Here is a 23,926-nt window from a genome sequence, read left to right on the forward strand (position 1 = left end):
GGTGATCTGCTCCCATAAAGATTACAGCCTAGAAAACCATATAGGGCTGTTCTACTCTGTCACATGGGGTTGCTGTGAGTCGAAATCAACTTGACAGCACACGACAACAACATACACGTATTGTAGACCCATCAGAAAAGACCTCTGAATGAAGGTGATGAATTAACTATAGAGAAAATACACTAAGTGAGAAACAATTATGCCTCTTGAAACTGTAAGGAATGAGTATGCTGGCTTTTTGTTATTGGTTTTATTTTATTATGCAGTTTTCTTAGGTTGTTGGTAGTGGTAGGGGTAGTTTGGTTTAAGTTGGTTTGATTGGATTGGGTGTTCTTGCTGGTATTGAGGTGTAGTGTAAGCCTTCTTCATAAAAGAAGGATGTCTATATACTGATCAGAGTATTATACAGTTAAAGCGTTCTTGTGAAAAAGCATTCTGTATTCATAAATGCAGATTTGCATCTTATAATAGGATCCTAGTATATAAGATTTGCATGTATACTTAATTATGGTTCCTACTTCGGGGACTTACACTCACAGAAGTAAAATTTGTTATAGATATTGTTCTCTCTTTTTGTAAAAAAAAAAAAAACTACTTATATTTTAGACATAGGGGAAATTTGAATTCATAAGCATACTTTTTGTGTTTTTTTTTTCTTCATTCTTAAGAAAAAGACAATAAATTTCCTGGCTTTTAGTAATTCATTGGATAAATATGGTTGAGGAAGGCATAAGATGACCACTTCATCAAATGTAGTGCATTTTTTGAAGTTGTTATGAAAAAATCACATTAAATCCTTGTATGTAATTATAATAAATGACAAAGTATGGTCATTTACTTCATATAAATCTTCTCTGTTATTAGAATTGAAGTAAAGTAGGTCTTTCTTTTTAAGTAAATAATCTGCCGTCATGAAATTTTTTTGCAGCATTCTACCATTGTAAAGAAACCTTCAGAACATAAAAAAGTTTTCCAGCCAGATAATCTTTCTGCGTTTGTATTTATTGTAACTGAAAGGCCGCAGTTTAGCAGACAAAAAGATTTCCAGCAGCAACAGGTACTTTCTACCCCTAACAGTTATAAGGACAAGAATAAAGCTTTCTGTATGGAATTTCCCTTTGAACTGAATATTAAACTGCCATTGGAGTGTTTGCTTATGTGACTGGATGGAAAATGTGATGTGTGGGCATGTGTGTGTGTGCAGTGACTCTGAGTTTTGAGCATTTGCTACAGCCCCTCGTTTGCTTTTATCTGCTATAGCAAGGCACACTAACTTTTCTATTAACTTGCATCTTATATCAAACAGAGCAAATATCTTCTGGATGAACTTATCTCTAGCTGCAACACTGCTTTCCCTATTGCTGAGAAGGTGGTCTGTCTTTGATTCCCATCCAGGCCACCTAAGCTGAGGCCTTGGGTTCTGAGCATTCTTTGATAGGGAGGCTGGGAATTGGATCCCTCTCTCTATCCCAGTCCCTTCTCCTTGTCTAAGGAAGCTTCTTCCCTATTCTGAGCTCACAGTAACTTTCTCTGTCTCCATGACTCCTTACTTGTACAGAATCAGTCTTGTAGCTAGAGGGTAAGAAACATTCTTTCTGGTTATGCTGGTTTGCACCTAAACAAAAGACGGTGGTCAGATCAGGTGAGCAAAAGCCCCTTTATTTTACCCCCTTTCGTTTTTCCCATGCAATCCAGCACACATACCCCTCCGGCTTATGCTATATAAGCCCAACCCCAAGTCCCCCATTGTTCTCTTGCCCATGGCATGTAAAAGGCGCATGTGGATATGATCAAAAACATCTCACCTTTAGACGGGAGCCTTTTGGGAGAACCTGGCTCTTGATAAACCCTTGCTTCATTTATCATCATCCTGATTACTGTAAATAATAAAAGCCTGTGACAACGCCAGTGAGTAGTGTAATTCTTTCTGATCTAACAAACCTGGCACCGTGCCATCTGATTTATTTTACTCGGTACATTGCCATCTATTGTTACAAAATATGTTAATTTTTATAGTGATTTTTTCTATGTTTGTAGTATATTTTAAATAACACTTGTCCATCGAGTGAATATTTTAAATAGGTTTTTGAGAAACAAAAGATAAGGAGAACAAGCAAGAAAGAAAGAGAAATAGTATCTAAGGATTTAGGAAGAGGTTCAGAATCAGAGGATCTCAGCAGAAGAAACCCATGGGTGCTAATTGAAAACCATAATTGATTGGACCATTTGAAATCTTATTAATTTATAGGCCCTGGAGTTAAAACCTGTGGAGCAGAAAGATTTAATCAAATTCATAGAACTTAATGTTACAAAAATGTGGCCCCAATATTCCCAAGAAGATAAAGAAACAACTCAGGAATCATCTTTGAGGTAAAACATTTTTAAGTAGTTGGACATTCAGTAGTATTTTTGATTGAGAGAATTAAGAGTGTTTTCTTAAAAATTGTTTTTAAAACACTGTCTGAATGTAATGCAAAATTTCATTATTCTCTTTACCTTTTACTCTTTCTCAAAAGCGATAAGGCATCTATCCCCAAAAATGATGCCCCAGATGCAGTCTTTTCAGCTCAGGGCCAAAGTGGAGACAAATGGCAATATTTACAACATGAATTATCATCAAAAATCCGGCTACCTTCATCTCAGCTTGTGGCACCTCAGGTCAGTCTTTGTATGCTCACAGTAAATAAGCATGTTTGTCTTTGAAAATTCAACAAACATTCACATTGACTAAAGATGTATGTTCTGCATTATGTAGCAGTTTATTTTCAGAAAGCAAAAGTGGGAGTTCTTGATTTGGCAGATCCTACTTCATCCTACTGGAAATCTGCCTGAGGTGCCTCTCCTCTGAGCTTCTGTAGCACCCTGGACTTGCATGATCATTGCGCTTCCTATACTGTGGACCTGTTTATTTGTCTGTATTCCCCACTAGATGGTGTGTACTATGAAAAGAAAGACCATGTCTGCTTGGTTCACATTTGAGTGCCTAGCACAGTTCCTGGCATGTCATAGAATCTCAGTTACATTTGTTGAATGAATAAAAGAATGGCTAATATATGTAAAAACACTTTATAAACTATACAGTGCTGTACAAGTAACATTCATTCATCCAGAGCTCTTTGGAATCTGCTGTGTGCCAGCCCCTGTGCCAGGTCCCAAAGTTGAAAAGATGAATCTGATCCTATTTCCCGGGGAGTTCAAAGTCTAGCAGGGAAAATAAACCATGAATCAAGTACTGAGGGAATTGTGATACAACAATTTACTGAGTAGAGTGGAGGCAGCTGGTCTACCAGCAGTGGGGAGAGGGGAGCACAAGGTAAGACCTCAATGAGAAGATAACAATTGAGCTGAATTTCGAACAATGTCTTGGTGTTCATTAGGTTGACAAAGCTGGTAACAGGATTTCAGGCAGAGAAGACAACATGTGCAAAGACTTGAACATACAAAATAGCCTAGGATTTTGAGGAAATTAGAAGAGGAAAGTGTACGTGCCAGTGGTACCTGTCACTCAGGATTCCACCAGTACACCTACCACTACCATGACAGGTTTTATTCAGCCTGGACCACTGTGCCAGCTACTGTTGGATTTCTCTCCAAACACGGAATAGAACAGCCAGTTCTTTTGCTCAGCCCACCTTAGTCGGGCTTCTGTTGTCAACATTCCACTCTAACAGCCTGGGCAAAGGTTACCAGTGATTACCCAGTTCTCCAATCTGGTAGAAACTTTTCAATTCTCATCTCATGATGCTTCAGGAGAAATACAGTGAGGATCAGGTAAAATATGGCTATATATGTGTGTATGTCAATATGCACATATGATAAGGAACCCTGGTGGCACAATGGTTAAGCACTGGGCTGCTAACCAAAAGGTTGGCAGTTCGAACCCACCCAGTGGCTCCATGGGGGAAAGACCGGGTGATCTGCTCCCATAAAGATTACAGCCTAGAAAACCATATAGGGCTGTTCTACTCTGTCACATGGGGTTGCTGTGAGTCGAAATCAACTTGACTGAGAACCTTATTTGGCCAATTAAACTTGAATCAAGCTCTTGGTAGGGCTTTAGTCTTGCTTTCTCCTTATTGTACATACTATAATATGCATGTCATTCTCTTTCAAAGAGCAGAATATCATTAGTAGTTCCTTCCCCAATCTTTCCCCAAGAAGAAACATCCACCATCCCACCCTGTTTCTTTCTATGTCATTTTTCCAAGTTGAGGAAGACATTAACTCTGAGGCATTCTCCCTCTGAACTCATAGCTTGTTTTAAATACTTATTTAGTTTTTCATTGACAAATCAAAATGCAGATCTGTCACCAAAGGTGATCTGTGTTCTGTTCTAAGAGTTGGCTGCACCAGGAGCCAACTAGTAAACGAGGAGCTAAATAACCTTGTTGCATGAGTATCGTTGCTACTAAATTGAAAGATTAGTAGTTTTACTTTATTCTCAAAGTGTGGTTTGTTTTCCCCTCATTTTAGTATCTAAAAGGACCCTCAAGTGTCTAAGTAAAAAGCCTGTCATGACTTAAAACCATCCAAAATGTTTGAAGTTTAAATTTTTTTTTCTTACAAATGACAAGATAGTAAAAAATATTTACCGAGAAGGAGACTCAGAGAGAGCATACTAAGGCATTTTTGCTGTTTTCATTAATATCATCAGGACCACAACTTTTACTAACAGGGGCTCCCTTTTTTAAAACAGGTTGCCACAAATATAAGTGTTCTACCCAGTGTGGGCAAGTATAACTTTAGATACCCAACAACTGAAGAACTACAAGCCTGTACCATCCAACTTGAAGACCTACGTCAAGAAGCAAATAATCTCCAGACACAGGTAGAAGTTTCACGTTATGTATCTCTTAAAGTTGCACGTTATGTATCTCTTATTGTAATAACATAAGAAATAAAAGAGTCATGATATTATCATTGTAAATTGGTCATAGTTTCTTCACTCAACAGATAATAGAATGACTCCTAGAATTGTGAATAGAATTTATCTTGCTTGCCAACTCTGATCAATTTCATAATGGCTGCCTAGAGCATTGTATGGAAAAGGATTCTGAGTTGGAGTCCTGGATTAGCAGAGGAGAGGACCATGATTGATTAGTAATGTCTGCAGTGGTGATCCGGGATAGGAAAGATTAGGAAGGAGGGCTGGGGAGGGAGTATGAGGAAGCATTCATGTGGTTTACAACCTTGAGTAGGCTTAATGCTGAGTCACTGTACTGGATATTGTTAAGTATCCATCAGGGAAGACAGTAACACACAGCCCAAATTGGGGAGATTACTGGCTTTGGCATGCTCGTATCTGGTCAGGAATTCAAGGTGATCATGGGTTAAAAAAAGAGGTGGTTCCAGCAGTTTATGCTAAAACAAATCTGTGGTTCCCAAACTCACCTGGCCACCATGGCATAACCCAGAGATCCCCATAGAGTTGTGCATCTAAGGGTGGTCTTGAGTCTCACAATCAGCCATGAACGACACCCCTAAATTCCTATGCCCCGCAGCCAGTCCTTATCTTTAAGACACTGTTCTTTCTCTTTCCAACCCCCTCACACTTCTCTTTGTGACTTCTTTTCCTTCTCCAGGCTGTGCTTGCTATCATTTACCCAGTTTCTCCTAACATTAAAATGTGGAGGCTGGGGCAGTGGAAAGAGGGGCAGTATGATTTATCTGGGACCACACTTCCACCCAGATGACTCTGCTAAGGAAGTCCTTCATCTCCGTAACTCACCTTTTAATTTCACTCAATAGTTAAATAACAACACTGAGTTCCTTAGACTTGTTTTTCTCAGAATTAAACTCTTGAATTTTGTTTTATTTATGTATTCTGCTACTTCGTTCTCAACGTGTTTGAAACAATATTCAATATGTATATATATTTATATCCCAGTTTAGAAAGGCAAGACATTTTAATGATTTTTATTTTCTGTTTTCCCCTCTTGATTCAGGAAAACATGACAGAAGAAACATATATAAATTTGGATAAAAAATTCTTTGAGCTACTTCTGGCTGTCAGTCAGTGCCTCAGCAGCATGGAGGAGATGCTACAAACCCCTGCACTTTGCAGAGGGGATGCTTATGCTCAGCAGGTACACTGCGAGGTAGGGAACATCGAATGAACCCATGTGTTGGCTGTTACAGCAGCCCAGCTCGTTAGGGCAGAGCTGAAGCCTCTAGAGGTCGGAGCTCATCCGCTGTCTTCCTTCCTCTCCACCTTACAGGCTCTGGCCCTTGAGTTGAAAAAACTTTATTTAGCTATGAGTGACAAGAAAGGTGAGCTTTTGAAAGCTGTGACATGGCCGGGCAAGAAAACCAACTTGTTCCTTGAATGTTTTGAAAACCTCCAAGTGTGCCTGGAGCACACTCAGGCTGCAGCTGCCTCTCGAAGCAAGTCCCTGAAAACTGGCCTTGACTATAACCACAGTTATCAGGTACGTTTCTGAGCTCATGGCCTGCTTGGGTACTGCTTTAGGACACATTTCCACATTTCCGTTAATTCTTATTCCTGGCAGCAGTCCTTAGCAGGAATTACTGAGGGGAATGGTGAGACTCTCCTTTTGTGAAGTGCTCTTAGTTCTGCTGCTCATTGTTGAAGACCTTGTGAAAATGAGGCCCTTTCCAAAGTCTCGGGTATGGATTTATTAGGATGAGCTCAAGTAATGGTTCTTTCCTGTACTAGATTCAGCCAATTAATGAGTGTCATGTGGGAGGATTTGTATTTAAATTTCTAGTAAAGGGGAGCCATTAAAGTTTTTTGAGCAAAGGAATGACAATCCATGTTATGTTTCAGGTAAATTAATCTGGCAGATGTCTGAAGGTTGTGGGAGACAGAGACTTCAGACAGGTAGACTAGCTAGCAAGCTACTAAAATTGTCTAATAAAAATGAAATGAAACACACCATTTGTGAAAGAGACTTGCCCATAAAATCAAACCTGAATCAGATCAAGCCTTCAGAATCCAAGTAAAGGAGGCACAAAAAAAGAAGAACATGCTAAAGAGCACTGTGGAGGTGTAATCAGCAAAATCCCAACTGTGGGGAGACTGCACAGAACAAATGACCCATTTTTTTCACATCCCCGCACCAAAGAAAAGAGAGAATTAAGACACATATTAATCCATCACAACGTATGGATCTCACCTGGATCCCAATTTGAACAAACAAACAAAAAAATTATAGGCAATTAAGAGAAATGTGAACTCTCACAGGATAGTTAATAATACTAAGAAATTATTGATTTGGGGGAATGTATTGCGGTATTTTTAGAGGGAGGATTCTTTATCTTTTAAACATACATAGTGAAACATGTACTGATGAAATGACATGATATCTGGTGTTTGCCTCAAAATACTCTGAGGTGGGGGTAGGGTAGAGAGGAAAGAAGGCCAGGAGGCAAACATTGTTGAAGTTGGATGTTGGTAACACGAGATTCCTTCTATTTTTGTATATGTTTGAAATTTCCAACAGCACAAAAATTAAACAACAACAAAAAGTAACAAGGCCTAAATGAGATTTCTCACTCTTTCCTGTGTTTATCTTTTTATACAGAATGAAATAAAGCGATTATATGATCAACTTATTAAGAGTAAAACATCTTTGCAACAGTCTTTGAGTGAAATTAGTAGCCAGAGTATTGATGAACAGCTGCAGGTAATCAAGTTGAAATAATTCAAACTGACCTAAACTTGGGTCAAAGAGTCTTATGTAGAAGCTTTGCCTCTGAACCGTTTCCTTCTGTGAGCAGTGGCAAGGTTTAAGTAATAAATGAAAACTATTTATGTTGACCTTGAAAAATGTCTCTTAAGTAGTACTTTATGAAGTGCAAAGGATTAAAATAAGAAACCACTTTCACCTATTAATCTGGCAAAAATTTAGGCTTGTCCACTGTTGGAAAGTGCATTAGGAAATGAGACCCTCAATCTTTTGTAGGAGTGCTAATTGGTTCAGCTTCTGGGATCATTTGGTTATGTATCAAAATCTTAAACATAAATTAATACCCTCCGATATTTAGCAGCAATTTCACTTCGTGTTATTTATTCAGCAATATTAATCGAGGATTTACAATGTGCAGGCACTGTTCTAGGTGCTGAATTTGCATTTATCCTAAACAAATTACAAGTGCACAAAGATAAATGTGTTTAAATGTCTAAGGATGTGCCTGGTAGCACTCTTTGAACTATAAACAAGAGCAGATGTCTAAAAAGCACACTGTTACTAAAGTTAGGTGCCCCCTTACAATGAAATATTATGTGTCTGTTTAAAACGGGCCAGGTATATATGTACTAATTTGAAGAGCTAATAAGTGGGGGTGCAAACCACAGCACAGGATGCTATGGTGTAATTCAGTGAATTGAAGGATATGCTTAGAACATGTTAGAAACGGGGAACTATGGGACGTCTGGGAGAGTGACATAGCTAGAGGTAGGGAGGGGGAGGCGGGACTTTCACTTTTTTTTAAATTCCTTTCTGTACTGCTTAATTGTTTTTTAATGAATATGTACACTGCTCTAACTTATTAAAGGGTTTTACTCATTTTGCATTGTGTCCCACTTAGAAAGTAGATGCATATACAGCAGAACTACATAACTTCGAGAGCCAAGTGGCAAAACTAAGAGATGAAGGGGAGCGGCTTCATTTGCCTTATGGTATACTCCAGGAGGTTTACAAATTAGAGGTATGTCTGAGCAGAAAACATTCACCAGAACTATGATTGTAAGGAGTAAGACTTTTTTTTCTTGCAACAAAGAGGTTTAGATTTGTTGTTTGTTTGGATTATTTTCACAGTTGGATAAAAATGCTCATGCACACCTGCTCTTTCTTTTCAGGATGTACTTGACAGTATGTGGGGAATCCTAAGAGCCAGGTACTCAGAACTCAGCAACCCTTTCATCACTGAGATTCAGCAAGATGCTCTGTTGCAAGGCATGGTGGAACTGGTGAATATTGGAACAGAAAAGCTTGCTCGTGACCACTTACAACAAACCAAAAGTAAAGTTGCTTTACAGGCTCAGATACAGAATCACAAGGTAAGACACCCTGGTCAGATCACCTTTTCATAGACTAAAATCTGAAGGTTTTTCTGAGTGTGACCAGAGAGCATCATTTTCTTCCTTGGTGAAATACACATCATTCATTCATTCTTTTAAGAAACATTTACTGGAGTGCTTACTGTGTACTAGGAACTCTGATAAACTCTAAGAATATAATTATAAGTTAAAAACAGACACTGTTCTTACATCCATGGATCATTTGGTTGATTGAGAAGGTAGAGATTTATCAGTGAGCCATTCAAACAAATATAAATTTTAAATTGGGATCCATGCCATGAGAGCATTTAATAGGGAACATTGACTTGGGGAGTTTAGAAAAGGCTTTTCTGAGAATTGAGGTAAAAAGGAAGCTATATTATTTAAATACATAAAAATATGTATATCTAGTATAATGCTACAATAAGTTATTTAGTTTTTCACTCATTTCATTTCATTAAGCAAATATCTCTTGAGCACCAAGTAAAGATACACCGTTTCTTAGGTGCTTATAATAAAAAAAAAAGAAATGTATAAGACATAGTCCCTACCCTCAATAAGCACACAGTCTTATGGCCTTTGATAAGTAGAACTTCGTCTAATAAAAATTGTAAGGTAAATATTGTATAAAGGATAGAGAGGAAAAGGAGAAAATTTTATTAATTGATCATCTACAGTGTGCCAGGCCCTGTGCTAGACGCTTTTACAAACCCTTCTTTATTTTAAGCAATAAGAGAAGGGATTTGTATAAGAGGACCCTCCAAAAAATTGAGGGGGCAGCAGACTCTGTAAGAGAAGAACTATGTGAAGGAAAACCTCCCTTTCGAAAGGTTCTTAAATTGCAAGTCTGGGGCCTTTATATACCAGAATTCTGATAGACCCCATCATCAAATTCCCTTTGTTTACCCATTTTGTAGAGAGGAAGTTAAACCCAGGGTTTAGGAGCCCCATCTGTTGAATATGTGCACTGCTTGGACTCACATTTATCCACCCAACTCATTGTCTTGAAATGAATCAACCATATTGGCGTCCCCCTTTTTTTAAAGTATCTTTAAGCTCAGAACTGATTTAGGATTTAAGCAGATCTCACTGGAAATTGAAATTGACCAATAATTAATAATGTTTGCCTTTTAAAATAGAATATTTTGTTTAAGATATTACTTAGGATAACTTTTCTTTATGATTTGTTAAAATGCCATTAGTGTTCAAAGACTAAGGGATCCATAGTCAATTTTCTTTTTGTTGTCTTATACATTTGACTCCATGGATGTCCTGGGATTTTGCATTAAAAAGCAAGTATAACTGAATAAAAAAATGAGGCAACTTGCTTTTTAAGATTCTTGCAATTAAAAAAAATGAGTAACTATTAAAACCTTCTCTGTTTTGTAGGCTTTTTTCCAGAAGCTTGTTGCTGACATGTTTTTGATCCAAACATATTCCAACAAAATGTTTCCTTCGTTATTGCAAAAGAAAGAGGCATTTTGGGCAGAACAAGTCAAAGAAGTTAAATTACTAGAGGAAAAGTCACACCAGTGTGGCATGAAGCTACAGAGTTTGTTGCAGGTATTTAGGTTAAATAAACTTTGTACGTTAAACTGGGAATTCCTAATTTTCACCCACGCCTGCAGGTATAGAGCACAAGTAGCTAGTTATCGTTAATCATTCATTAAATGGAGGCATAACAATGAGGAATATGGAACTTGTCCTAGTTCTGACTGCTACTTTCTGAATGAAATGTTAGCTGGGATTTCTCATACCTAATTTGGGATGATACATCATCTTTCTACCTCCTGGGTTGAAGCATGAATTAACAAAATTGAAAGCACTTTGAGATCTTGAATGAGATCATTTGAATGTAGCAGTCAGTGATTCAGAAATTGCGCTTCCCCAAAGAGGACAGGCCCAGATGTTCTGCTTCTAAAAAGGATGCATGGCAATCTTGTCCCACTTCAAAGAAAAAAAAGCTTGCATGAAACTCTTTCTCAATTTTAAGATTTTCCCCTCTAACTTTTTAAACCTTTGTTAACAGATATTAGCACCTAACAAAGGAAATAAACAGAAAGCAAGGACATATTCAACTTGAGAGTATGATATGATATGATGATATAAAATTCATTTTCAATTTAGTGTGTCAAGTTATATTTATAGCAATATTTCATGGTATCAAGAAAAAAGCTTCATGGGCCCAGTAAGTTTCCCATAATAAACAGGTTATCCACTATTACTGAGGTTGCTATTTATCCAACAGGTAATATTTAGTGTCAATAACTCAGCTCTGTGATGTGCTGGGACCCTCACAGTGGGCTTCTGTGAAAAAGGAAAATGCTAGGGCAAGGCTAGACTGAGACTAAGGCCGTAGTACTCCTGTGATGAAATGTAAGGACTTCCTGAGTGGCACAAGTGGTTGAGTGCTCTGCTGCTAACCAAAAGGGTGGCAATTCAAGCCCACCCAGAGGTGCCTCAGAAGAGAGGCCTGACTGTCTACTTCTTGAAGATCACAGCCATTGAAAACCCTGTGGAGCGCTGTTCTACCCTGACCGCAGCCACTGGTTTAGTTTTTTGGTTTTGATGAGGTATAAACCCACACTCAAAAAGGTTTTCAGTAGAATTAGGCTCAGGCAGCACAGTAGCATAACGTTCAGTGGATGAGGGATGAGGATGCAGTGGAGCAGCCTGACAGGAACTTCTGTTGAGAAAGCCTTTAAAACTTAGCCCTTTGCCTTTCCAAATAAGAGATAAGATCTCATATGGCTCTCAGGTCTCTACAGGCATATATGCTAAGAGCATCACTTTAACTCCCTACCCAATTTGACATGACAAGCATAAAAAGCTGGATGTTTTTAAACCTTGGCCTCAAAGGCAATGGAATTGTTTTCTGTTATACACTGAGCTCTAACTAGGGTGAGTTACATCTCTCGGAAACCCCTGGAATCTGCTTTAATTTTGTTCGTTTTTGCTTTTATGATTAATTTTGTCATTGTCTGGTACCAATCTGGGAAAGGGCTCCCACTGATTTTATGTCCTTGGTTTTCCAGAAATGGGAAAACTTTGATGAAAACTATGCATCTCTTGAAAAGGACCTGGAAATTCTTACATCTACATTGCCCTCTGTGAGTTTGGTGGAAGAGACAGAGGAAAGATTAATGGAAAGGATTTCATTTTACCAGGTATTTTGCATCCATTTAAGTTGTCAGAGGCATGGCCCATCGTATTTTGTTTTGTGTCATTTTGACTAAGTTGCATGATTTTGAAGTTGTGTAATTTGAATTGAAATGAAACATTGCTCACCACACAACTCACTGCTGCACTATTCCAGTAGACTGCTGATTTGATCATGAGCTCCTCAGCATAGTGTATGTCACCTTTGTGACCTTACTGTTTTCTAAGTCTCAATTTCTTTACCTATACAGTATGGATAATCAACCAGTCTCAAGAGGTTGTTGTAGATGTCAAACCAGCTAAAGTATGGAAACTACTTTGTAAACCATGGATCCCTACACATATTTTTAGTTTTATTACAGCCATGAAGGCCTGATTGGACACAGCCTTATGAGATGGACCATAATCCTGTTACTTGCCACTCGCATTATAAAAAGACTTCAAACTTCTAAAAATTCTTGTCTAACTTTTAGTGTGCTGTTACCAAGGTCTCTGTGTCTCAAGTGTCAATGTCATAGAAAAGAAAAAGCCTTCCAATGGCTTCCAAGTGACATTGAGAACATGACCAAGATAAAGAATTTTAGATCTTCTCAACAGAAACAGTTCAGCAGAGAAGCTTTGAGGAATGCAAAATAGTTTTAACTTTCGAATATGTTTTGTCAGAATCAGAGTTGTGCGCCTAGAAGGTAGTAATCAAATATCAATATTAAAATTTCAAAAGCATATCTCTTGCCTAAATAGACTGGGTGGAAAATGAAAGCAGGAAAGATTGGCAGGACCCTGCCATCCCATGGATGTATTTAAACCTTTATAAGGGACGTTTTCGAAAAAGCCCTTGTGGCACAACAGTTAAGTACTGGACTGCTAACCAGAAGGTTGACAGTTCCAACTCATCCAGTGGCTCTGTGGGAGAAAGACCTGATGCTCTGCTCCCATAAAGACTACAGCCTAGAAAACCCTGTGGGGCAGTTCTTCTCTGTCACATGGGGTTGCTGTGAGTCCAGATCGACTTGATGGTACCCGTCAACTACAAGGGTCATTTTCCGGAGGCTGGAGCACTATATTTATACTCTAGATCCCCAGAAACCTACATTTGGTCTTGTCATTTCACTGTGTTGAGCTCAACTCTGAGGGTCCTCTGGAGGAGGAAAAAAGAAACCTGCTATTTAATTCTTTGTTAGTCTGGGGATACAAATGGTATCATTTGAAATGCTATAAGAGTACAGTTCACAACAGATAGCATTCTGTTTATGGGGATGGAAGATTTGGCAGCAGATATTGGTGATGGTTGCCCAACATGATTGATATGATTGCTGTCACTGAATTGTACTTGTGAAAAATGTTGAATTGGAAAATGTTGTGTTATGTGTATTTTTACAACAATTAAAATCGAAAAGAAGAAAAAAACCCAGATAGCATTTTTAAGGCTCATTTTAATAAGAAAGCAGTCTAAAATTAGCCAACCTAATATGAGCCTGATTATCTCCTCAAAAGTGACTATATTTTTTTAAAATCTGTGATTCTATTAAATTTGAAGTATTAAAAATCATCATCATCATCATTCTAAGACTTTTAAGTAGATTTCCCAGACGAGGAAGAAGACAGATAACTCAAAGTCCACCTCACTTAAAGACTTCCTAAGGCTGTTCTCAGTCCTCTGAGTCATAGAGAGGGTTGCATGTGTGTGACAGATGTCATCTTCTCTGTTAGTGGATGTCTGTTAACCATGAAACATAGGGGTCAGTTGCCTGGCCTCTGGAGTCAAACAAACCCATGTTTAAATTCTGGCTCAGCACATCACGGGCTGAGTGACCAGCGTAGTCTGTCTCCCATGTATAAAATGGGGAAATTAAAACTTCTCAGGTGCTCTAAAGATGAATTGTCTGGCCCAGGAGGGCTCAGAAAATTAGAACCATTTTTTAAAACTGATGTTGGGAGAGAGTCTCTGATGGAGCAGGAGAAAAGTAGGGTGCAGAACTCTAATTCTAGTAAAATGACCATACTTAACGGTCTGACTGAGACTGGAGGGACCCTGGAAGACATGGCCCCCAGACTCTGTTAGCCCAGAACTGAAACCATTCCCGAAGCCAACTCTTCAGACATAAATTAGACTGGACTGTAAGACATAAAACGATACTCGTGAAGAGAGTGCCTTTAGCTCAAGTAGATACATGAGACTAAATGGGCAGCTCCTGTCCGGAGGTGAGATGAGAAGGCAAAAAGGGACAGGAGCTGGTTGAATGGACATGATAAATCCGGAATGGAAAGGAGGAGTGTGCTTTTACGTTATAGGGGGAGCAACTAGGGTCACATAACAATGTGTGTATAAATTTTTGTATGAGAAACTAACTTGAACTGTAAATTTTTACTTAAAGCAAAATAAAAAAAAAGAAAAAAAAAAAAAACTGATACTAGAGGTTTTATTCTAGCCCACAAACTAGGGAGGTGGTGGAAAGGGTGTTGAAAGTGGAATTTTTGATAATTTTTTAAAAAGGCTTAAGTTAATTGGAAAATAGCAAAAATTCTATTTTGATAATAATTTAAAGATTAAATTAAACAGGTGTCAGGATACATGTTACTAGCTGAACCCAACTGTGGAAAATAATTGCCTATAGACAAAGCGCTCTTCAGGGGGTTATTGTAGCTGTAGTTTTGAAGTTTTATTTTTCTTTTCATGAAGTTGGATTAATGATAATATGCTATCTGTTTTATTTTTCTAAAATCCTTTTGCTTTCTCACAACTAAATCCTTACGTTCAGATGACTCTAGATTTTTTTTTTTTTAGTATTTGGGTCTAAAGGATAATAAATAATTTCCTGTTTATCCCATTCGTACCTAGGTCAAACCTGAAAAGCTTAAGATAGTCAGGCAAGAGAACAGAAATAAGTGATGCCAGCTGGGTATATAGTAATAGGGGTGGTGGGACTCCAGGAACTAAAGAGAACAGGCTTTTCTACAGGGGAGGCTGCTACCTAGTTCCAGACGGTTTCACCACATAAGAATGCAGACCCAATGTTGCCAGATCTTCCCATTTTCTGATTTTTATGTAAAATTTCCTGATTTTTAAAATAATCCTCAGGTCACACAAAACCTGTCACATCAGTTTAACCTCTAGCATCAGTTTAAAAACATAATTTTCTGAGCCCTTGTGTACCACAAAATGTTGAACGTGGCCTGCCAACTTGTCTTTTCCTTTTGGTTTTGAGTGGAGAAATGTGAAATCTAAACAAGTGGTGTACATTTGTGGACTTTTCTGTTTACATGTATAGTCTATAGAATTAAATCTGTGCTATAAACCTGCACTAATCGGGCACTCTCATTGTGAAAGGTGATTGATACACCAGGATATGCACTATTAATCCTGTCTGTCCAGCCAGACTATATGTCTGAGGGTTAGGAAAGTTTTTGTTTCTTTAGTAGTCCCTAATATAGATGTTTAATGAAGTAGTCGCTATTGTAAATGTTTAACAAAGTATTTGTGAATGGGTTGAATTGGCTGAATTTTTGTTATTGTTGTTAATAATTCATTCTCTGGCTTCATTTTTATTAGCAAATAAAAAGAAGCATTGATGAAAAGCATGCCCGGCTATACCAGACTCTGAGTGAAGGCAAACAGCTGGTAGCATCTGTGAGCTGTCCGGAAGTGGAGGGCCAGATTTCAAAACTGGAAGAGCAGTGGTTGTCCCTAAATAAAAAAATCGACCATGAACTACACAGACTTCAAACACTTCTCAAGCATCTCATCAGGTATGTCTTCTTTGGGATTGATGGGCTTCCGATTTTGCTGTGCAGAAGGACATCAGAGGTGCAGTTAACCAAATTTTGCATATGGTCCATGGATTTGTACTGTTTTTGTCTTTGTCAATCTAAAACAAGTGAGTCTCTCTTCTGAATGAGATCTAGAGTCTGATATTGGTTTTCTAGACTATGGATATTGTATAATCAGTTTGCTGGGGAATGTATATACATTTCCATGGAAGCTAGGAATTATGTTATAAAGTAACATGTATGTTACATTTATACCATAACGTTGCTCTTTCTGGCCTTCTTCCAAAAGTTAATTTTTTTTTAAACTAACAGAAGAGTTTGAAAAATCTTTTTGAGTTCTTTAGAGAATTTTTTTCACTTAGTTGGTATAATCTTGAACCACTTGGTGAAAGTAGGGGACATAGGAAGTTTAGACCTTATTCTCATCCCTGCTCTTAGAGGGCTGCCTAACTAAAGTTTAAATGTTACAAGAGGGACAACATTTTGTTTTATATTTTCATCGTACCAGATAAATAAGTTGGCATCCAGCCAACAGCAGTTGGCTGTTATATAGCTTATACAAATGTTGGTTATACTTTTACTATAAGCAAACCTATTGATAACATTTGATGAATAAAAACAATCTCTGTCCTTACCATGGATGTACTTTCATGAAGATATAATAAGAAATAAAAAAGAATGTTTTAGACTTTAAAATGCCCCTTTGTTCTCGATTAATCATAATGGAGAAAGTCCTAGAAAATGTCAGGGACTTTAGATTTGGGGCATGGTATGAAACAGGATGCAATTCTTAACAACATCATAATTTTCTGAATAATAGAGCCGATCATCATAGGAAAATATACAGTAAAATAAAAAGTACTGAGGATATATGTCATCATAAGAGTGTGTTTCTAATTTCTTTATCTCTCACTTTGCTCCATTTAGCTACAACAAAGATTCAGATGAGTTAACCAAATGGTTGGAATCTTCTCAGCAAACTTTGAATTATTGGAAAGAACAGTCCCTCAATGTATCTCAGGACTTGGATACAATCAGAAGCAACATAAACAACTTTTTTGTAAGTTTGTCATATACTATGCTGAGATGATTATTGGTCAGAAATAATTATCAGGGGAAAAGTATCAGGACTGATGTGATTAATCTCCATATTCATTTGTCTGTAAAAGATAAAACTTGGCCAAATAGCAGCTATGTTCTTCAAACTTGTTAACTATTTGTTTATATTGTTGGTTTTTAGAACATCATTTATAGTGATAATAAGTATGTTTTTATTTGATCCTATAAAATATATATAAATTTAAAACTTGCTCTGATGTGGGGCATGTTTTACAAATGCAGAACATACCTCCCGCCCCCCCCGAAAAAGGAAGACCTTATAGGATTATTAATTCATAAATGTTAAAGTTAGTAGATGCATAGTTTTCCATTTTTATGTACAGAATTGGCATTTCTACTAAAAATTTTTTGTTCTATCATTTTGAGTTTTTTTTGTTGAAGGTGTTACTTTTACAGTAATTGCACTCATGAAACCCTTTTGTGTTTTCCCTTAGTCTTTTTATCTTTTATCCATTTTTTATATTTTGTAGCTATGGTCACTCAGCTGGGTATTAAAATGTGGATGTTTTTAAATATATTTTTAAAAATCTATATATGCATAGGAAAGCTTTCAAATATTTTAATTATTTTCCAATATAAAATATTTTGATTAAGAAATTGTTGTATTCATTAAATATAAACTTTGGGTTATATTCTATAGCCTCTTTTTAAAGTTAACTTTGAAATAATGACTTGTCTTTTTTTCCTAATATTAATTCGCTAGATTATAAACCACTTGAGGGGCAAAAATTACCTCTCTTTTGTTCACTGCTGTATACCCAATGCCTGAAGTAGTGCCTGACACATAGTAGGAAATAAACAATATTTTTTTACACACACATACACATACACACACATTCAAATATTTGCTGTGTTTATTTTTGGACTCTAACCTGTTATTCTGACACTTTGTTTTGTTCTGTCTGGGCTATATTTTAAATTTTAAAAGTTTCTAAATTTTAAAACTTGTCTCCATTAGGACTTCTCAAAGGAAGTTGATGAAAAGTCCTCCTTAAAGACAGCAGTTATAAGTACTGGGAACCAACTTCTTCACCTGAAAGAAGCAGATACAGCTACACTGAGAGCTTCTTTAGCACAGTTTGAACAAAAATGGACAATGCTCATAACTCAACTTCCCGATATTCAAGAAAAACTTCACCAGGTAAGTATTTACAGATCCGGCATTTAAATTAGCATTCGCTTGTTAGCTCACGGTAATTATTCCTCTGACTCAATAATTTTCATTGATACTACCTATTTCTCTCTGGCACCACTGAATATAGATCTTAATTACTGGACACTCCTCCAATGGGATCTTTCTTAAGAGAGAAATCAGGCCTAATTACTTTATTTCCCAATTTATCTGTGCCACTGTGTTAGTTTATATGAAGGTCATTGTCGTTGTTTTGGGGTCGCTTATTCTAAGCTTGAATGCTGGATTTGTTTTTGTGAATAATGTGTGTAATTATGAAGCAAGACCTTTTATCAAACCCGATATCATCTTTAGTAATTTCCTGATACATTTTGTTAACTGCAGGTAATTAAATGGAAATCATTTTGTCCTTGCAGCTTCAGATGGAGAAATTGCCGTCTCGTAAAGCAATCACAGAAATGATTAGCTGGATGAACAGTGTAGAGCATCAAACTGCAAATGAAGACTCTGTGCATTTACCAAGTTCTGCATCTCAAGTTAAAAATCTTCTTCACAAGTACAAGGTAATTATACAAAAGGAGCCAGAAGTCTTTCATGAAATCAGAAGGCAAATCAGTCTGAGGGGAGAAGCTGAACAAGGAGACATGTAGGATGTCATTTGGGAAAGTTAATTCTGGGGGTGCGGAAAGGAGTGGTGGATGATTCTAAAGAGATGAGCTAGTATGCTTTCTCTTATTCTACTGCTTAAACTCCTTCAGTAGCTCCTATCAGCTCAGGACAAAATCTAAGCCATTAAACTGCTGTGGCCTCCCTATACCTCCTCACGTAAACCTGGACTCTGCCTGAATCAAACAATTTGCAGTCCCTCAACTGCTTCAAAGGAGCCTTGGTGGCGCAGTGGTTAAAATGCTTGGCTGCTAACCAAAAGGTTGGCGGTTCGAACCCACCAGCCACTTGGTGGGAGAAAGATGTAGTAGTCTGCTTCTGTAAAGATTACAGACTTGGAAACCCTATGGGGCAGTTCTACTCTGTCCTATAGGGTTGCTCTGAGTGAAAATCAACTTGACGGCAGTGGATTTAACTGCCTCCAGTGCTCTCCCTCCACCATGCTTTTATATATGCTGCACCTTGACCTGGAATACCAGTGCCCCATTTTTCCTGTATTGATCTTTTTATTCATCCTTCAAGAGCCAGCTCAAGTATCTTCTCATTCAGAAATCCATCCCTGACTCTTGGCCAGATTAGGTGATGTTCCTGAATTAGATGTTTCTGTGGCGATATCAATAGTTCCTATCACACAGTATTATAATTATTTGTCTACTTACCTGGATTCTCACTTAGACTGAGCTTCTTGAGAGAAGGGACTATCCTTCACCTCTCAGACCTGGCACACCTAGCACAATACCTGACATCTTTTAGGTGTTAAATACATGTTCTTTGAGTAAGAGAATGAGTAAAGAAGTTGATCTCTTTCTACAAATAGGTATGAATGCAGCCTCCCCTGTGATATTTGATTTCAAGTAGATTTAACTAACATTTAACAAGCCACACACAAAGATTTATTGTGTGCCAGGCGGTATGCTAAGCACTAGGAATACAGAAATGAATGAAAACCCAGGTCGTTGCTTTCAAAGACCATGCAGGCTGGTGGATCTAGCCTCTGGTAGGCAGAAGGTGAATGCGTAATCACAAAGCATGATATTAGCAGAGGATTTTATTTTTCTATACCATCACATCCTAACATCAGTGAGCAAAAGAATCTTTAAAAGGTATCCAAATATATATTCTTAAATGTTCTAGTGACCTATCACATATCACATAGTTTTCCCCCTGGATGTCTCTAAAGGAGGTGCTAGAACTTTCCAGGATACAACCCAACAAGTAGCAGGCTTGATGGGGAAACATGCTTGGCCCTGGGTGGGTTTACGGTTGCTATAGGTTGTAAAGCTATTGAAACCACTCCAGGAGGCCTGGGAGGCCTAGACTGCCCCGAGGAACAGAAAAGCTGACTAAATTGCCAGAGTTCCTTAAAGATGTTCTGGGTTTTCCGGGAGAGGCTCACTTCAGATATTCCATCCTGTTGTTCCCATAAGCCATCAGGATGACCCAGCATTCCTGTGTAGCTCTCAGGCAGCCTCTCACAGGAACCCTTTGTCAGACTCTGAGATCTGATTTTGGTTTAGATGATACAGCTACCATACACGGTGCTCCCTTTGGCTTTTCATTCTGTTTGAAAGTGATGAGTCTTTCTGTTCCTGGGAATGTATAATTCCTTAAAAAGGATCTCCACTCAAAGCGGACTCCTTGGGTGAGAGGGGGGTGGATAGGGAGAGAAGGTAGAACATAATTCCTAACAGGCCCCAGTCTAGACCTGGTCTTGGAATTGTTGTGTGTGTGGCAACTCCGAACAAGGGAATTTTATGTTTCGGAACTTGGATCTAATGATAGTGCTTGATATAGTTGAGGATTAGCTGGAAGTTCTAGACTTCCAGAATACCAGCCAAGGCGGCCCTCAGTTAGTGGGTGTGAGCTTGGTGCCCCCTAGAGTGCATAAGGGGAAATCCAATTCATCTAACCTACTTCAATTCAGGCTTCGATTTTCTTTATTTTTGCTTGTTTGTTTGCTTGCTTTAGGAGTTCAGGATGGAAACGGACTATAAGCAATGGATAGTTGATTTTGTTAACCAGTCATTACTTCAGTTAAGCACTTGCGATGTAGAAAGTAAGCGCTATGAAAGAACAGAATTCGCAGAGCACCTGGGAGAGATGAACCGCCAATGGCACCAGTTACATGGAACACTGAATAGAAAGGTGTGTTTACATGTCATAGGTTGATGTATGGTTTTGCAAAATATCACTTTCTTAAAAATTGAAGAAAAAAATAATTCAGATAGTTAATTTACAGTTAAGCCTAGCAGTCATCTCAATTATAACCCCTTTATAAATCCTATGTAGGAGCCCTGGTGGCACAGTGGTTAAGTGTTCAGCTGCTAACCAAAAGGTCTGAAGTTCAAACCCACTAGCCACTATGTGGGAGAAAGATGTGGCAATTTGCTTCCATAAAGATTCCAGCCTTGGAAACCCTATGGAGTAGTTGTACTCTGTCCTGTAGGGTCGCTATGAGTTGGTATTGACTTGATGGCAACACGTTTTTCAGTTTTATAAATCCTATGTTTTACTATTCTCCATTGGTGCACATAAGAGAGTATGAAAATAGTTCTTGTATTTCTTCTGAGATTCCTTAGTGGGAAATTGAGATAGGCAAGTGAAGAGGAGAAGTTTTAGTTAAGAAGATATCAAGTATATATCAGACTACTAAATGGTCAGAGATTTTGTAACTTTCCATGAAAGCAGATGTTCAAGAAGGCAAAGTTATTTCAGCTTTGAACAGATTATAAAAAGAAGATAAGTGTATATGGCTTTTTGGTAAATTTGTTACTATGACTCTGAAAAGATTAAGAAAATTTATTCCTGAAAAAGTATGTCAGATGACAACTGGTTGATCTCTTTATTATGTAGAGAATGCATACAAATGGATTTATAGAATTAAAATTCAAGTACATGAATGGACAAAGAATATGAATAGACACTTCACAAAAGAGAATATTATAATTAGTAAATAAACACAGAAATGTGTCAACTTCAGTATCAGATGTTCAAAAGATAAACATTATGTACATTATACACTTATCACATTAAAAAATTAAATAAGGTAAGGATAAAGCTGAAAGCTGTCACACCCATATATTGCTAATAACAGCTTAAATACCCTTTGGAAAGCATTTGGAAAATTTTAAGAACTACGTAATCATCTTATCTCTTAACCCAGCAATCTACCTCTTAGACATTTATCTTAAGTAGATAGTCCTTCAAAAATGCAAATAAGTGCACAGGAAGTATTCAGCACTATTTATATTGGTGGAAAATGTAGAATGCCTTGATTTCCAACTATGGGTGAATAATTAATCAAATTATACTGTCTTCATTTGATGAAATATTGGCCAGCCTTTTAAAATTAACATAAAATCTAAGTCATGACACAGAGAGGGCTTATGACATAATCAAAACAAGAATATAAAATTTTGTATATACTATGAGTATAACCAAATAAAAATTGTGCATATAAGGAATGAAAAGAATCACAGACATTAAAAACAAAGATGATTAAATTGATGGAATTATTATTTTTTTTTTTTAATGTATTGACATAAATTTTTATGTGACTAATGAAAGTCTGGGGAAAGGAAATTTTCTGAAGCTTTACATGTATTAATAGATGATGCAATGAAAAAATACCGAATGCTAGCAACATAATTTTATTTTTTACAGATTTTATGAAACCCCAACATAGCCAGCTTTCTGAGCATGTTAGCTTTCATTTTTAAATGTTAGGTGTTTCTAAGGGGATTTTTATTCTGTTTCCTGATTTATAAATCTTTATTCCAAAAGTTATTGGGAAATCTTATTAGAAATATTGGACATTTTTAAAAACCAAAATTTTCCTTTTAAAAATAAGATATTGTGACATTTACGGTTTAAGGCATGTGGTCAAAAATAAGAAAATTTTATTTTGTTAATGATAATTTGTAGATACAACATTTCGAACAGCTTTTGGAAAGCATCACTGAGAATGAAAACAAAATACAGATCTTGAACAACTGGATGGAGGTGCAAGAAGAGAGACTGAAAACTTTACAAAAACCTGGAAGTGTGATCTCAGTCCAGAAGACTCTCCTGGACTGTCAGGTAAGAGGATACAGCATCCCACCCAAAACTGCTGGGTTGTTAGTCACCACGCATGCCAGAAAGGTCCCAGGGTGGTGCAGATGGATTGCGCTTCACTACTAACCTAAAGGTTGGCGGTTCAAACCCACCCAGCAGCGCCACAGAAGAAAGACCTAGCGATCTGCTTCCAGGAAGATTACAGCCAAGAAAACCCTGTGGAGCTGCTCTACTCTATAACACATGGGGTCACCATGAGTCGGAATTGACTCAATGACAGTGGGTTTGGTTTTGGTTTTCTTTATTCGTTCCCAAGGAGGAGGCAAAGCTGCTGTAGTTTTGGGAGAGTCTTCTCTAAACCCCCATCTAATTACTTTGATTCTTATGTAAATTAGATAATTATCCATGGATTTTACAGAATTGCAACTATTTTTTATGATAAACAGGTGAAGGTATTTTCATTGTTATTATTGTTCTTAAGTGGTTTGAATGTTAATCCTGAAAAAAAAAAAAAACGTTGATTTTTTTTTTATTATTTTATCCGATATTTGCAAAATTACTGTGTAGTTCCCATTATTTTTATCATTGCATTCTCTGTTTCGTCAGAGGACAATATTTCTCTTCTAATGTGTATTGTGTTTTAAAAGGATCACTTTTCTCGTGGAACCATTGTCTGAGTCACATTTGGGCTTTGAGGATGTTGGCCATGCCTTTTTTTTTTGTCCAGCTGTCATTTGCCAGGTCACCTAGTTTTTGAGAGGTCCTCCTCTCTCAATTGTAGATTGATCCTCCTCAGCTACTGACCTGACTGTGTCACTTCCTGTTCAGAATACTTCTGCTCTCCCCATAGCTGCAGGTGGCACACACTTATGCTGCCTTTGCACCTACTACAGGGAGGCACCACACTTGTAACTGTCGGGGACGGAAAGTCAGCTCAGACACAAATTCTACTTAGAAGGAGGTTACAGAATAATGCCGGACATAAAATGTGACAGTAACACCAC

The 23,926-nt window shown here is 37.5% G+C and overlaps 1 protein-coding gene across 1 annotated transcript in view; it reads left to right on the top strand.

Annotated features, from left to right (window-relative positions):
* SYNE2 (spectrin repeat containing nuclear envelope protein 2) overlaps window positions 1-23,926 on the top strand; it is a 325,154-nt gene that overhangs the window by 226,468 nt on the left and 74,760 nt on the right. Inside the window, exons 67-83 of the mRNA XM_004370941.1 lie at window positions 929-1,057; window positions 2,249-2,370; window positions 2,517-2,658; window positions 4,697-4,828; window positions 5,946-6,098; window positions 6,219-6,428; window positions 7,545-7,646; window positions 8,551-8,670; window positions 8,822-9,022; window positions 10,412-10,585; window positions 12,058-12,189; window positions 15,732-15,928; window positions 16,877-17,009; window positions 18,027-18,209; window positions 18,617-18,763; window positions 20,835-21,011; window positions 22,791-22,946. Coding sequence (XP_004370998.1) covers window positions 929-1,057; window positions 2,249-2,370; window positions 2,517-2,658; window positions 4,697-4,828; window positions 5,946-6,098; window positions 6,219-6,428; window positions 7,545-7,646; window positions 8,551-8,670; window positions 8,822-9,022; window positions 10,412-10,585; window positions 12,058-12,189; window positions 15,732-15,928; window positions 16,877-17,009; window positions 18,027-18,209; window positions 18,617-18,763; window positions 20,835-21,011; window positions 22,791-22,946 — 2,610 coding nt within the window. The remainder of the gene's footprint in view (window positions 1-928; window positions 1,058-2,248; window positions 2,371-2,516; window positions 2,659-4,696; window positions 4,829-5,945; window positions 6,099-6,218; window positions 6,429-7,544; window positions 7,647-8,550; window positions 8,671-8,821; window positions 9,023-10,411; window positions 10,586-12,057; window positions 12,190-15,731; window positions 15,929-16,876; window positions 17,010-18,026; window positions 18,210-18,616; window positions 18,764-20,834; window positions 21,012-22,790; window positions 22,947-23,926) is intronic.

The sequence above is a fragment of the Trichechus manatus genome, unplaced genomic scaffold, assembly GCF_000243295.1.
Source record: "Trichechus manatus latirostris isolate Lorelei unplaced genomic scaffold, TriManLat1.0 scaffold00010, whole genome shotgun sequence".
NCBI lineage: Eukaryota > Metazoa > Chordata > Mammalia > Sirenia > Trichechidae > Trichechus > Trichechus manatus.